The following is a 16,486-nucleotide window of genomic DNA, read 5'->3' as shown; positions in this document are numbered from 1 at the left end:
TTACATAGACTGCACTGAATGTTTGTTTTCTCGAGAAGCGGGCGCTGAAAAGCAGCGCGGGAAATGCTGCTGTGATCTGCGACATACTTGTGGTGCATCGTGTGAAACAGGTAAGTGTAAGTTATGCCCAATTATGAGCTTAAATGTGAGTACTTGCACTTTGTTTTTCATATTCCTGACTTCCACCAATCACATTTTGTGCGACCTAATAAGTTGCGAGCCACACAGTATAACAGTAGCCTGTCCACCTTTTTCTTCACGTAAAAGTGGCCGCGGCCATTTGTAAATTTTATGGATGTGGCTTCCGGTCTCATCAGCTTCCAGCTATTTTCAGCTGTACAAAACAGCTCGTTCTGCTTGCAAGTTGGTGTGTCTTATTTTAATGTATTATCTTAATTATGAACACACTGGTTTGTAGTGCAAACAGTTTTACCATTTAGTGTGTGCTGTTATTCTTCTAGTTATTTCCCAATAGCGGATAATGAACTGGAAGTCTCACCCATAGGCTTACTTCCTCATTGAGGAACAAGGTGGATAAAATGATTTCAAACAATGACAAAACACATCAAATAGTTCTGGATTTTGAATTTTATTTTCCATATAAAAGCAGAGGCAGTAAAAAAGGAAAACACAGCTTTAGTATATCAATATTGTTTGAAAGCAATACAAAGCATTTGAAATGTACAAGTTTTGTGAAGCAAACTCCACAAAATGAAAAGTCACCGTTGTTTAATCTGATATTTGGGCAAGTTCGATATTGCATAGTGGTTCGTCCGAACTTTCGTGTCTAAATGTCGGAGGACAAAAGGGCCGGTTGTCCTGACAACCGTTTACAGCCACACAAATTCGAAATGTGTGGAGCCAGTTTTCAAAATGTGGTGATCGAAACACTGACAGATACGCGGCTCTTTAGGGGTGGAAATGTGCGACATAAAGGTCTAAAACACTCATGTGTGTTGTGGAGCGTTTCAAATGTGAAACTAAAAGGCTGAAAAAGTTACAGCACCCTGACTGGAAGTATGCTAAAGTAACACGCGGCAAGATTAATAAACATACAAACCACCATCAGAGCATAAAGCGATACAAACGCCTCACATCCTGTCCTAGAAATGATGGGCCTATAATAAGCAGCAAAGAGGCAGCATCAAAAAAAGGCAAGTTTGTCTTTGAAATAATAACATATAACTCTTTTAAAATCATGTCAACACACAACATTATGATAATTATGTCTATTTACAATACATATTTACAGAAAATGTACCTTGTTGATCATAATTGCTCATGTTTATAAAATTATCCTAGATAAAATAATTAAAAAAAGGTACAAAAGTGGAAAATGGTATTTACACTGTCATGTTAAAACTGAAAATGTTATAACTGGCAGGTGAGCTGTTTCCATAGCGACGCTTCTGGCGCTGCAGAATCTGGCTCGTAGTCGTGCTTTTGGATCGAAAGAGCAGAAATAAGCTGCCGGCAGCACCAGGTATGATTTCACTAGTCGATGATGTCATTTATAACTCCATAAGTGTGATCTGGAAGTGGTTGATCATGACTTCAGTGATCTCGATGAGGAAGGCAGAGTGATTGCTGTAATGTTCAATGATGTTGTCGTCCATGTTTACAAAGATCCTGTTGATGAGAAGAAAGAGAGAATAAGTTATAGAAATTCTTATTAAAATCCAGGCCCATATATTATGTTTACATGTTGCTCCGAACCCAGAATTTGGCGATACTGAAATTCTAAATTATTTCAATAAATTAAAAATAATAAAACACTAAAAATGGAAATCATTTTAAGCAATTTTAATTAATTTTGAGATTTGCAAAAGATTATATCATTATAAAATCATTACTATTTTTAAAGATTCATTTAAAATGTGCATTAAATTATAGCAAAGATAATCTAAATGAATTTAATAAATAAGCTTTAATAAATAAGCTTTCCATTGATGTATGGTTTGTTAGGTCAAGATACAACTATTTGATAATCTACTAATTAATAAATCTGGAATCTGAGTGTGCAAAAAAAAAAATCTAAATATTGAGGAAATCACCCTCAAAGTTGTTCAAATGAAGTTCTTAGCAATGCATATTACTAATCAGAAATTAAGTTTTGTTATATTTATGGTAGGAAAATTACAAAATATCTTCATGGAACATGATCTTTAATTAATACCCTAATGATTTTTGGCATAAAAGAAACACTGATAATTTTGACCTGTACGATGTATTGTTGGCTATTATGTACTTACGACGCTACAAAAATAAGTGAAATGAGTATGCAAAATTAAATCTATTAGTTGCAAAAAACCACACCGCTCTAATTCCGACACCAGCTGATTTGCATTTGCGCATTACTCTACAATTATTTATTTTAGTCATTATGACTACATTGAGCTGTTGAGTGACACTGACTGACTACAGGTGAACTGTGCCCTACCGATTGCTGAAAGAAACCTAAACATTCCTTTACAATCTTCTAAAGCATTCATCATTCCTTCCCTGAGGGCAGACCCTGATTTAGATCCTTAAAAAGACGAATCCTTATCTCATGACTTACGCAAACAATTATTTGGCACAACAGTCATCTCCACCGGCCAACATGTATACGGTGTGCGGGTGTATGACAGAATAACAGCGAGGTCATGCCAGCTCTCCCAGCCCTGAGGGTGGAGGGAGTCTGATTGAAGATTGGGGCGAGAGAACGAGCGAGAATGCGGCCCGACCTGTCCCTATCCCTCAGCCATATCATCAGCTAACGGCCTGAGGAAAGTTGAGCTCCAAGTTACACAGCTCAAGGCTAGGATGATTAAGATAAAACACCTTTAATAGAGTCCTCGATACGTTTCTTTTGACCTATGTAGGTCAAACGCCACTTAAACGCTCCAACAGGCTGTGAAATATGGCCAGACAATTATATGGTTTACTTTAATGCCTTATTACTTTGTGATGCACTGAGGTGAGCTATTCCCACACGTTCTGAAATGGAAGAGTGAACGGGTAAGCGCAAATGTCTACATGGTGTCATGGGTGATCACCAGCCAAAGAGATAAATGCTGTTTTCAGTCGCTTACACAACCAGACGCCAGTGCCGCCTTCCTATCAGAGCCCTCATCTCTTCTGTTTCTCTCTCAGATTCAGAAACCACAAAACACATACAGCGCAGTCTGCCTGTGTTGAAATCATCTTGTCTTCCTTCTTTTGTTTTGTTTTTAATTCACCCTCTCTTTTTTTTTTTTTGGAAGGGGAGCAGCAATCATCACATTCCAAACACTATAGATCTCCTGTCAACCCGGTCTGTCGACTTTGCTTCCTGGCAGCTTGTTGAGATGGAGTTGTGATTATAAGAAAAGGGTTTAACAGTCGTTTGTCTCCGTGAAAGAGCATTTCGACATCCCTATATCTGCAATCGTGACTTCGTCACACCTCGCAACAGTCCCCAAACGTCGGAGTTCAGCACGGAAATAACTCACTCACCCTCTTTTGCACTTCTTGAAGATTTTCCCAATGGTGTCTTCTTGCATACCATACTTTTCTGAAATCTGAGAAGGCAGAAAGGGGACATGAGTCACATTTTAGGTACAATTCCTCTTGCGGATATGTGTAACGGAAAGAGAGGTTGAAAACTCACCGCTTCTCTCAGGCCCTTGAGGGTTGGCGTGTTCAGCATGAGGGCGTCGAATACTTCCTCGGTCTCTCGCCTCACGTATAGAAGAACTGAGAAGAAAACAAAGAATCTACTATTAAAACACTGCGTGATTTGTTTCGCAAATTGATATGTTCCCATCTTGAGTCTTCCGTACCTCTCTGTTGATCATCTCGGCGGGGTTGTTTGCTTGGCGGGGAGCTGCTCTGGTCGCCACCTTCTGTGTAGCAGTTGATACGTTTCAGTGATGTCCTGTCACTTTCCTCCAGGCTAACAGGGGGCACCTGGACAAAAACAAACAGATAAAATCAAATGCTGTTCAGGTTCCTGTCTCTTGCGTGTTTGCACGCTGATGATTACAAAGATAGTGAGTTTATCACAGTGACATCTCGAACGCTGAGAGGTGCGACAATGCAGAAAAAAAAACGTAGGATGATCGCATGACTTCCTAATCCTTCGCTAATAAGTCACTAATATGGGCTGTGACTAAAAAGGCCAAAAGACTGATGTTTTGAAATGTCGAAATCTAGCAAGTGAGAATTGCGCTAGTATGGACTGTGAGAAAAAGGCCTGTCGGAACAGCCTCCATGCCTCCTCGCTTAGGCTGTGTAAACACAGCTGAAAAGCATCTCTTCAACACCCTCAGAAGTGTGTGTGCGCGTGTGTTTGAGCTCCCACGGGTTAATCCCCGTGTCAGTCAGCGTGGCCGTCCCCTCCTCAGGTGAGTTTCGCTCGCTGTCATGTAAACTCGGGAGCGCACCAGTTAGCATGTCTGATCTCGAGATCACTTTCTCTTATTCTTTTCCAAGCCCACTTCTTTCCCACCGCATTTTTTCCCACACTTTTCCTCTCTCGCTCCCATACACTCAGCCCTCGGGGTGTTGGTGAACATGACTCAACAATGCTGCGGTAAGCCGCACATCCTAGGATATAGGGAAGAGCGTGTGTGGATGTGTGTGTGAAAGACAGACGTACCAGGCCACAGCGCTGCATGGTGCTGAAGTGCATCTCGGGGATGAATAAAACAGGTTGTGTGACGTGATCGTCTAGAGTTTTAAAGTAGGTAGAGTCCTTTCCAACAGAGCTGGAAACTAGGCCCTGTTTACAACCTGAGGAAAAGAAAAACAACTTTAATGGAACACTCAAAACAATACATGAAAATGTTTCAGGAAGGCTTGACTAACAAGTGACCCGCAGGTAATTTGAGTTTGAGAGCCCTCTTTTACACATCATTGAAAATATGTGCTTAAAAGCTAGTTTTGGTCTTGGCTTGTGCCAAATCCTCAGTAGCCAAGAGGCTGAGCTTGTTGGATCAAAACATCCCTAGTAAAAAATAAATATGCTAAAATATATTTAAAATACATTTATTTCATGCTAAGCATACTACAAATACATTTACATACACTGTAGAAAACTATTTGTTGAGTCAACTTAAAGTAATTTGTTACCTGGCTGCCTTAAAATTTTAAGGTATGTCAAGTAAAAAAAAAATTTAAATTATTCTAAGTGACAGCTTTGATATTTGAGTTGATTCAACTTACAATTTTAAGGCAGCCGAGTAACAAACACAGCTTATAAGATTAACAAACCAATTTTTTAGTTTAGTCAACTCAATATCTAAGTTGTCACATAGTACAACTTAACATTTCAAGTTGACTAAACTTATTTGAGTTGACTGAACTTTTGACTGAATATTTTAAGGCAGCAGGGTAACAAATTATTTTAAGTCAACAAATTGTGTTTTTTTGTTTGTTTGTTTTTTTTACAGTGTATTATGTACTTAATAAAAATACCTGCACTTTTAGTATACTAAACTGGTATATTTAAAGTCTGCTAAATTGAAACAACTAATTTTGTACTTAATCCACTTTAATTTTGTGTGCAGCAGAAGTAGTAGAAGTCCAACTAAAGATATACTTAAGTATATTTGATTGTGCTAAAGTGGAACTATTGCAAGTATGCTTTAGGTACACATTACATATTTTGGATTTAAAGACAGGTAATATTTAAAGATCATACAGTCCTCATTAATAGTGACATTAAAACATATTTTAGGCTTGATATTAAGAAATGTGCATTGTGCACAAGCAGTACTCCAAATAAAGTTTAATTACATTTTTATATCAGTAAATCTGAAGTGATATGTCAGTAATTATGTCAATAGACTTGAACTACACTTAGTATAAAATAACTTTTTTTCTAGGGATGGACACCAAACAGGGAAGATATGTACTGTTTTTCTTTAGGCTTTTGGTAGGGCGGTAATGGGTGTTCTCTGAGAGTCTCAGGCTGTAATTATATGACTGACAGCACTCACTATTGTTGCTGGAGTCTGCAACATTCTTGGTCCTCCTTTTGCTTCTCTTCCTCTCCTCGTCTCTCATCTTCCTCTCTGCCCCCTGGAAGCATTTAATAAAACATTTAGAATCTAAGCATTTGCAAACTGCTCTAGCATATTAGAACAGGTTATATTTAATCAACAATTAACACTACAGAAGAGTTTCTAAACTCTTAAAACACTATAACTGCACAGATGCTTTGCGTTCTTTTTTAATTACTTTTTATTTTTTAATACATTAATTTCATGCCTACTGAAAACCATTCTTGTAAACAAGTCAAGAGTTCATGTGTAGTTTAGATGCCAGCTGTGTAGTAAATATGCATTTGATCCAGCTAGAGAAGCCACAGCAATGCAGTAATGCACTTAGTTCACCTGCTGCTGCTAAACCAGTCCGACTTGTGTTAAATCTAACCTTCCCATCATGCATTTCCCCCACACACTGTCAAACAGCTAATAACTATGGCTGCCATGAAACACACAAACGGGCTTTAGGTAGATGAGAGAGATACGACGGTCTAGTGACATTTATCTGATCAGCTCAACAAAAGCGATCAATAGGAATCAGAAGATAGAGGTTCCAGACATTGTAAGGGTTAGAGACTGAAAAAGAGATAGACTGAAAGAAACAACAAAGCACAAATACTTCAGTGTTTTTTTCTATGCTTCAGTGAAAGCAGTTATCACGTATTTGAAGACTTATTTGCCAGATTGGAGGTCAGACAATGCCAGTTTTCAAGTAAATAACTTAGTAGGTCATGGTAACAGTGAGTCAAGACTATTTTTTGTTTAACAGTTTATGACGCAGGTCAAGATGAGCCAAATAAGCGACAGAGATCCAATGCACACCCTGGTAATGAAACTTAATGTTTCTGATCCAAGTTTTAGTTTTAATTAAGCCTTGAAATGCATGCGTGCATCTTTTCATCCTGTTATAACAGTCTCTTTTGGGTTTTGCTTCATACGACAAACTTATAAAGATAGTAAAAATAGAATTCTCTATTCTCTATTTACCTTATCACAGAAGATCTTGACTTGACAAACAGCTCTGTGAATGAGACGGTTGTTCCCTGAGCTGAAATCATATGTGTCGATCTGAAGATTCAGAGGAAGGCCTTTGACCCCCTTCTGCGAGGAGAAGTCGGTGCTCAGAGAATTGATGCCGATGTGCACCTGTAAAACACATCAGATACATGAACACTACTGGATTTGTTATTTAACAAGATGACACAATAGTACATTTCATACAGAGAAGAAATCACTTTGAAAAGTCTTAAACACAAGGAAGGGTCAGGAGTGAGACACATTAGATGTGTCATCTGTAAATATGCTACGAATGATTGTTCAATAACTCCAATTCATTTCAAAAGAAAAGGAGTGTCCATATGGAGAACAACATGACGTGATTCGACATGTTGGAACTGGAGTTAAAACAACAATAAGAAAACAATCACCTAAATAATATGATGATTAATGAGTAAATGAGTGAACAGGTACTGATTTCCAAACATTTCTTCCTAGTTCCTCATAGCTGCTGATTCATTTGGCGCAACATGGTTGAATAACAGTTACCAATCGGAATATTTGAATTCAGATTCTAATTTATGAAACGGACTGTGGCGACGTTGCTCAGCAACCACAAACATTGTTAGACGTTAGACTTCTAAATTTTATTACTTTGTTTTATTACTAATATTTGAAATTAGATTTGGATTTATAAAATGCGCCATTGCGACACTGCTCGGCAGCCATAAACATCGTTATACATTAGTCTAATGAATTGTATTATTTTGCTGGAAGAATTGTTTATTCCAGTATGTTGCTTCTATTTTATTGAATCAATAAAAGTGCATTACAGTGATTGTATTCTTTCTTTCTGTCTCTGCTCCACCTGCTGTGAGTTTCGTTGTCCCACCCATCACTACCCTGGGGGCATGCTGAAATGTGCCCTAATTCTCTCCTTCCCTGCTTCCTTCCCTCCCTCTTTCTTTATTCTTTCTCTTTCTTTCGTTTCTTTTTTATTCCCTATGATGACAGGTGCCTGAGGAGGCCACATACCGTAGATACCACTGCTCTCTGACACTCCTCTAAATGATCCTCCTTTCAACCCATCATTTCACAAAAACAAGTGACAGGTGGATCTGTGTGTGTGTGTGTGTGTGTGTGTGTGTGTGCTCGTACCTTTGCTTCTTCACTGGTGTTCCAGATAAAGGACAGCGCATTGAAAGCCACCTCTTCCACGTTACTCGCTCCACTGAAAACTTCCTTGTAATCAGCTGAGAGCCAAAAAGCCAAAATTTATTAATATAAATTGCATTAAATTAAACTCACATCATTCAAAACCAAATGACATCTCGCTTTAAATATAATGATAGGTGCGGCCATAGTTACTGGTATATAATAAAAGCATTCTTCAATTTCTTAGTCAGTATTGTCTTGGTTTCCAGAATGAATTAATTATAATTATGATTTTATACCTGATGTTTATGCTTAACATAAAAGAAAATGCCATAAGCTAAAAAACAAAAGTAACATATTTTCTGAAAATATATGTTTCCTATCAGGGAATTTAGATGTTTTGACTGGAAATAGACAAAATAAAATAAATAAGAAAGGTATTGTAGACATACCAATATCAATGACTCTCTGTTTTACTGTAGGCTGTCTAGCGTGCCAGTGGTTCCAGTACTTCAGCTGCATCTCGGGACTCTTGTCATTCTCAAACACAGCCATGATCACCGTCTGAGAGAGATAAAGGAAGAAAAAAACTATTAGAACCTGTTACTTTGTGTTTTTTACAGAGTGGTGACTCCTTGTAGGACAAATGCTAGTCTTTTTGTCGTTTACCAAGCGTCTAATTCTTTTTCTCTTTGCTTTGTCACCGACCGTAACTGTGTATGCCTTAACAAAACAGCCAATCTGTCACACCTAGAATATATGCATGGGTATACGAGTTTGGAAGTTTTAGGAAACTTCCCCCGAAGTGACTTTGCTGTTGCACGACATGGTTACGAAATGACAAAATGTCACTTTTTCAAATGATGCCTATATAACTAGTAGTACTTTCTCTTTAGAACACTTAATATGTGATCTTGGACCACAAAACCAGTCTTAAATAGCACGGGTATATTTTTAGCAATAGCCAACAATACATTGTATGGGTTAATATTATCAATTTTTCTTTAATGCCAAAAATCATTAGGATATTAAGTAAAGATCATGTTCCATGAAGATATTTTGTAAATTTCTTAATTTTTGATTTAAAATATAAAAAGAACTTACTTGAACAACTTTTCTTAAAATTTAGATTTTTTTGCACAGTCAGATTTTTAAGTATCTTGACCAAACAGTGTCCTATTCTAACAAACCATCCATCAATAGAAAGCTCATTTATTAAGCTTTCAGACGATGTACAAATCTTAAAATGTATACTCTTATGACTGGTTTTGTGGTCCAGGGTCACATTTAGATCACATTAGCTGTAATTTAATTCACACTTCATTTGGACAACTTTAAAAGTGATTTTCTCAATATTTTTTTGCACCCTCAGATTTTAGATTTTCAAATAGTTGTATCTCGACCAAATATTGTCCCATCCTAACAAACGATACATCAATGTAAGCTTATTTATTCAGCTTTCAAACAATGCATAAATCTCAATTTCATAACTGGTTTTGTGGTCCAGGGTCACATATGGCAAGAATGAATTTTGTTCTGTATTTTAATAATTGTGGCTATGAAAGTATGACTTACTTTTACTTTGCTGCATGACACCCCAGCAGTGCTGTCCACTCCCTGCAGTGTAATGGGGTAAAACTGCCCCTTGTTGAGGTACACCATGGGCATTTCTGTTGTCTTGTGCTGGGACGCTTGTGGTGCACCAAGAACAAACTGGAAGTCATTCCTGTGAAAAACATTCAAATGAAACCATTTCATCTAACATCTGTTGCTTTGTATGTATAAAGTCGCCAAATGACTACAAAATGTAAAGACCGATTTGTAAAGAAGCCAGTCTCACCTGTATCTATCTGGAGGAGAGCTGGAGTAGGACTCCGAGTACACAGGGCTTGTCTGTCCCACAAACGTGCTGTAGGCAAGAGGCTGTTTTTTAAAGAAAACAAGTGTCATATATTTATGATAATTATAAAGGGCAGTGCACTTGCATTCATTGCATATTTTTTAAGATCTGTTGGGAACTTGACTTGAAAATGCAGTGATATATTTTAAATGTGTTTTGCAAACCTCAGGGGTCGCCTCCAGAAAGGGCTGATCAGATGGCCATGATTTCTGTGCTGGGTGCAGGAGGGGGTACAAGTTGTCCCCGGTGTAGCTGTCAGTGCTTGGTAATGCTTGCTTTGAATGACTGGAGGTAATGCTGTCAGAAAGCAGCTTCATAATGTGAGCGTTCTCCAGCGTGGCCAGCTCAGGGGAAGAGCTATTCACTGTCCTGAGAAAGAAATACAAATTGTGACCCTTCTAGATATGGTACTTAATCATAAATGCTATACACACAGTGTTAACTGTTAGCTGCCTAAACAATGATGACAAAAAAGTGTTAAAGTCAATAACAGCTTTGCTCAATCTCTGCATTGTTTATGGAGCTTTCTTTGCATGAAAGCAAAGCCAAACACTGGGCGGGAGCTGTTTGCCACCTAACGCCATTTTTTTTTTCACTGTTTGAGTTTCTCGGCAGGCTTTGACATCGGGGAGACCAACAAGCTCTATAGGCAGCTATTTTTCACTTGCACAAAAGAGAGCTGTGTTGTGACTCAGTCTTTTTGGGATGGGTTGAAGAAGAGGATTAACAGCTGAACCAGCTCTGACCTCAGATAATCTTTAGCTAAATTACTCAACCTAACAAAATTCTGGAAAGAGAAAACGCGACATTTTATGTCTGGATAACCTGCCGTCTTTAACGTTTCCATCTTTACTTCTCTTGCACGCTGTATGTAACATATGCTTCCATACTGTATGTTTAGTATACAGCTGTTTTAATCCATAATTCATAAAGTGCATGGTCAAACTCACCTCTCCAAGTACATGGTGCTCTCGCGGGCACATGATGTCATCTTCTGCTCTTTTGGGGGCTGAAAAGTATGCATTTATAATATTATTTCTAAAAAAAAATACAAATTAAAATATGATGAGAAATAATAATCCTTTTTTTATGTGTGTTACCTTGCAGGCCTCATAGAGGAGACTTAAAGTTGCAAGTTCTTCATCTGAAGACAGTCTGGGTTTATTCTTGCTGAGGTCACCGCCGTCCATAGGCCAAGAGTCCATAATGTAATTATCTGGATAGCGTAAGTAGTTGAAACTCTCGTTCTGTTGTACCATGAGAGCCCTGGGCAAAAGAAGGAGATTTTAGCATGGATAAAACAGCAAGGATTTGCAAGAACTGCAACGTGTGATTTGGTGGTGTGATGTACAGCATAGTTATTAAAGGCAGCAGTGCCTCTGTTGCACATGAAACATTTAAAATCTCCAAGAGCTAATGCTCTTCATCCAGACTTCAAACTATATAATACCCAACAAAAGAAACAGGACTAAATTTCAAAAAACAGACTTTTTCTTTTCATGTGTACTCATAAGGGCAGCAACTCTTGTAACGGATCAGCGGTCAGAAGCAAAGCCTAAGTGAAGGGACTTAATTTTATCTTAACACAAGCACCACAAACAAAAGACAAGGATTTGAAGAGGATCACTAACTCCTTAAACAGTTGGATTTGTTGTGGTACTTTCCCTAACTACTGGGATTAGCAATGAGGTGGTCTGCTATGGTAAGCTAAAAAACAAACAAAGCTGTTTAGGCACCTGTGCCCACACTAAATGAATAAGCATTATTTATTTTTTAAACTATGCAGGCTTTTCTGGATATACCCATATTTTCTAATTCTAGACACCTGCATGTTGACATAGACCCTGACCTCTGACACTTTAGCATGAGACTAATGTATTTCTGAGTCTGTGCATTCAGGCCCCTAGGATAGTTACAACAGGCTGTAAGCAAAAGACAGAGTGTGCGTGCTTGGGTCCTGGTGTCAATTTTCAGCAGAAATTATCTTCATGTACTCATTCATGTGGGGGCCCGTTTACACATGAGCAGAGGGAGAGTGGGAGAAGAGGAGAAAGACATTACTCAAGAGGAGCAGACAGCTCAGAGCGGTGAAACTGCAAACTATAGCACACCCCACAACAAAATCAGATGAATCATATGAAACGAGATCATTTTTTTTAGTCTTACTTTAACAGTTCATTTGAGAACGGCTCGTTTAGACACTGGCTATTAATGTATGTATCCAAACCCTTAATCTAAATAAATTACATTTTTAGAATTAGCAATTATGTATTTGCGTTCAACACAGCCAAGCAAAGCCCTAACCAGAGCATTTTAAATTTAATGCAAGTAAACAAAACATTTATGGCACTTACTCAATCTCCTTGGTCATGACTCCTCTGACAGATAGTGATGGTAAAATCCTTAGTTTGTAATTGTCTCTTCTCTCAGATGTGTTTGTATGCCTGTTTGTTATCCTGATAAATGAAGTGGTTAGATTTGTATCCACATCGTCTCTCTATTTATTCACCTAGCAAGTTGGCTGCTTTACTCGGATTGGCTGACAGGCTGAGACAGGTGTGTGATAAGACAGGTGTATCCTCCCTTAACTCTCTCAGTGCTGGAGAGAAACTTCAGCATGTGTGTGAGTGTGTGTTTTGGTGTGTGTGGGGGTGTGTGTGTGTGTGGGTTAACTCATTAACACCTTATATAAAAGACTGAAAGTCTCCAGCCAAAGGTGTGAAATGCATCTTATTTAGGATCAGAAACCAAAGGCACTGGCGAAAGAACAAGGTTTTAACATGCAAATGTAAAGGTTTTGTTAATCTCAGTCTCTGGCAGAATGAAAAAGAAGGTTTTGGCTATGGTTTTTATGGCTTTTCCTTACTTTTCTATTTTGTTTTGAACAACAATAAAACAAGAAGTCATAATTATTGACTTGCATTTACTTACTTTCCCACTGCATACTTTACTATGCTTTTTCAAAAAGGCATATATGTGTATCATGCTTAATTCTTGATCATATATTTTTAATGCAGTTAATATTGTTTTCCTCAAAACATTTATTACAAGGTCTAAATAGCTAACAAAAATATGTTCTCAGAACATTTTGCATTCAGAAATATTTTTTTTATAATTTAAAGGAAACATTATCCTATTAAGTTATTGCAAATCTTATTTCTGAATGTTCTCTGTGCTGTTATTAAAGACCAGATCATTTTCAGTTAATGAATGTTTTATTAATGCTACTGGAAGAATGTTTGTTCATAACTTTGAGAGAACCTTTCCAAAACATTCTGAGGATGTTCTCAGTTAGCTGGACGCATGCATGATTTGCAGATAAAAATTCTACATATCAAATATGCACCTGACTGTAACTGATGACAAACAGATACAGTTTTGCATTTTACCTTTGCAAATTTATTTTCTATTCTGTTTTTTAAGCACTAAAAGTTTTTGAACTGTAATTTTTTAAATGTTTTTTTAAAGAAGTCTCTTCTGCTTACCAAGCCTGCATTTATTTGATCCAAAGTACAGCAAAAACAGTACAATTTTGAAATATTTTTACTATTTAAAATAATTGTTTTCTATTAGAATCTATTTTAAAATGTCATTTATTCATGTGATTTCAAAGCAGAATTTTAGCATCATTACTTCAGTCACATGATCCTTAAGGAATAATTCTAATATTCTGATTTGCTGTTAAAAAAAAATATATATATATTATTATTATTATGTTGAAAACAGCTGTGTGGATTTTTCAGGTTTCTTTAATGAATAGAACAGCATGTATCTGAAATGGAAATCCTTTATAACATTATAAATGTCCTTATAATCACTTTTGTTAAATTTAAACCATCCTTGCTAAATAAAATGATTAATTTCGATAATTCCCCTCCTCCCCAAAAAATAAAAATAATTACTGACTCCAAGCTTTTTGAATGGTATAGTGTATACTTAAAAGCTTTTTATTTCAGATAAATGCTGATCCTTAGATCTTTCTATTCACCAAAGAATCTTGAAAATGTAGCTTTAAAAATGTAGCTTTGATCACAGGAATAAATTACATTTTAAAATATATTCAAACAGAAAACTGATATTTTAAATAGTAAATATATATCAACGTACATTTCTGTACGTTTGCTCAAATAAATGCAGGCTTGGAGAGCAAAAGAGACTTTTTTAAAATCTTACTGTTCAAAAACTTTTTACTGGTAGTGTATATATACTTTGTCTTAAATAATATATATATATGAAGAGTTTAGATGATAAACCAGCTAAAAGCCGGTCAAAAATGAGATAATAATACTGAGTGAATGCTCCTGACACATAGTATACATCCATCAAATACTTTTACTTCAAACTTGCTAAATTCCAGCCTCAGCTGGAAGTACCAGCACTTACATAGAAACCTATACAAAAAGTAGCCAGAAAGAAATGCTAATTTTAAAGAAATACATCAGATGGATTTAAAGGCTTTTGCATCTGAACTCTTCATATATATATATTAATATTGTATATATATTATTCTATACTTTTTAAAGGTTAATTAGCAGGATAAAATATGCACAATATTTTAGACTTTGCACAAACATCAGCAGACATGCTTGTGTTTATGTGTCTATTAATCTGAGTTTTGTTAAGACCTCAAGGTATCTGGCATTGTGTCACAAAGGGTGCGTGCTCTGCGGCCTGCCTTCACACACACCCACACAGTTTCACACACGCACACACATCGGACCCCTCAGGCATTTTGGAGTTGAACCAGAAAAATGTGCAGAAGACATAGATTAGAAGAAGTAAAAAAGGAAGTCAGGATTGCTGATAACGCTTTAGTGGTTTACAGTAAATGAGCATGAGTTCCTGGAGACATGCAATTTTCATATACTTTACTGGCATGTGGTTATAAGGTGCAATTACTTTGCATTTGTATTTTAATACCGAATACTATAGATACAGTGCAAATCACGCATACCATATTTGTATTAAAATACAGTTCATTTTATGTCAAAGCTGTCAGTTTCTCACTTTTTCAAGGATCATATTTCAGGAACATATAGTGTTTATTACTGTTCTATTGTCATATTTCTGCATGATTTGATATAGTGCTATTAGTTTATCCTAAACTGAAATGCATACATTCTCATCTCAAAAAAAAAAACAAAAGAACCTTTTTCAACTATAAAGAATCTTTTCTGCATTTGAAAGTTTCTATGTTTTCAAGGTTCTTCATAGAATCATTGATGCTTATAAAGAACCTTTATTTTTAAGAGTGTATATCCTTACATGATTTTAAATACTCGAAAACTTTGACATCCTGGTTCCTGTATGTGTAGAAACAATCCTCTGTTCATCTTTCCTCTGTTATTATCATATGACTGAATGGAATTGCATTAATCTTATGATACGAGCGGGTCTAATATCAGACTTATAGCAGCAAGTGTGAACCACCTCGTTGAGAGCCGTTGTGTTCTGCTGGAAGTGAGAACGTAAAGGGAAAGAGCCATTAAAGTGAAAAGGGATCATTTCACACCTAGAAACCATGTTGAAACCAGAGGTACATGCTAGAGAACGCAAAAACAGAGATGGAAAAAGATGGGAAATTAATATAAGAAGTGTTCCCACATCCAGGAGGCCATGAGAGTGTCCCTATCACACTCTCTTGTCCTTTCACAGTTTCACAAGTGCTTCTTCCATCCCAGAATCCAAGAACATGTGACAAAAATAACAAGCACTCAGGTTTCCTTAATCCTAACAGCTTTAAATCTATTTTAAAATGATTTAATTTCTGAATGAACATCCCTATTCACTATTTAAAATGTTAAATCCAAGTAATCTGATACTCATTTCTCAGAATATTGTGAACATCACAAAGCTCATAATTACAGCTGCTTACTATAGATGAAATAAAATGTAATCATGTTGTCCAGTATGATTTGAGATGATCCAAAGATAATCTGTCTGTACAAAGAGCCACAGGAACAATGTCACAAATGCACTTACTTAATTATCCCTAGAAATATTGCAATCTTAAATACATATTATTTGCTTCATGTCAGTGTGGTTATTTGTTTAAATGTTACAGTATCCTAAAAGATTCTTGAGGTGCTGGCTTAAATTAGATTTTAGAAGTTGAAGGCTTTTGTACCCTACAGTATGATTGTATGATATTTAAGCATCAGATATTAATTTGACATATGAACCGTTCATCATCAGAGCTAAATATAATAGCCCGAATCAGAGTGGCAAACAGTCTGGTGTATTCACAGGGTGTGCCGAGCTGATGAAATTTAGAGCTGTGAGAACAAGAAACTGTGTGCATCTGTAGATGCATTGCATTCGTCATACTAGCACTATACTTAATACTAATACTACTTGGTTTACCTTAAATGAGAAGAATGATGAAAGAAATGTGACCCTGGACCAAAAAAACAGTCTTAAGTAG

The 16,486-nt window shown here is 36.7% G+C and overlaps 1 protein-coding gene across 1 annotated transcript; it reads right to left on the bottom strand.

The window, feature by feature from the left end:
- Nucleotides 1-581: 581 nt before the first annotated feature.
- On the bottom strand, nt 582-12,521 carry grhl3 (grainyhead-like transcription factor 3). Its single transcript, XM_051133164.1, has 15 exons — nt 12,417-12,521; nt 11,163-11,328; nt 11,013-11,071; nt 10,227-10,431; nt 10,003-10,085; nt 9,738-9,888; nt 8,615-8,726; nt 8,166-8,260; nt 6,999-7,157; nt 5,964-6,045; nt 4,622-4,755; nt 3,804-3,930; nt 3,632-3,717; nt 3,478-3,542; nt 582-1,629 (listed from the first exon to the last, which is right to left on the bottom strand). Exons 1-15 carry the CDS (start codon nt 12,431-12,433, stop codon nt 1,512-1,514), a joined length of 1,659 nt encoding a protein of 552 aa, XP_050989121.1. The 5' UTR covers nt 12,434-12,521; the 3' UTR covers nt 582-1,511.
- Between the last annotated feature and the right edge of the window lie 3,965 nt (nt 12,522-16,486).

The sequence above is a fragment of the Labeo rohita genome, chromosome 17 (assembly GCF_022985175.1).
Source record: "Labeo rohita strain BAU-BD-2019 chromosome 17, IGBB_LRoh.1.0, whole genome shotgun sequence".
In the NCBI taxonomy this organism is placed as follows: Eukaryota; Metazoa; Chordata; class Actinopteri; order Cypriniformes; family Cyprinidae; genus Labeo; species Labeo rohita.
This window is presented reverse-complemented; position numbering and strand designations above follow the sequence as displayed.

Coding starts and splice junctions, on each gene's coding strand:
- grhl3 (XM_051133164.1), bottom strand. Junction 8,727..9,737: donor TGTCATGCAGCAAAGTAAAA/GTAAGTCATACT, acceptor TATCTCTCTCAG/ACGGTGATCATGGCTGTGTT. Junction 3,931..4,621: donor CCATGCAGCGCTGTGGCCTG/GTACGTCTGTCT, acceptor GTTTTTGTCCAG/GTGCCCCCTGTTAGCCTGGA.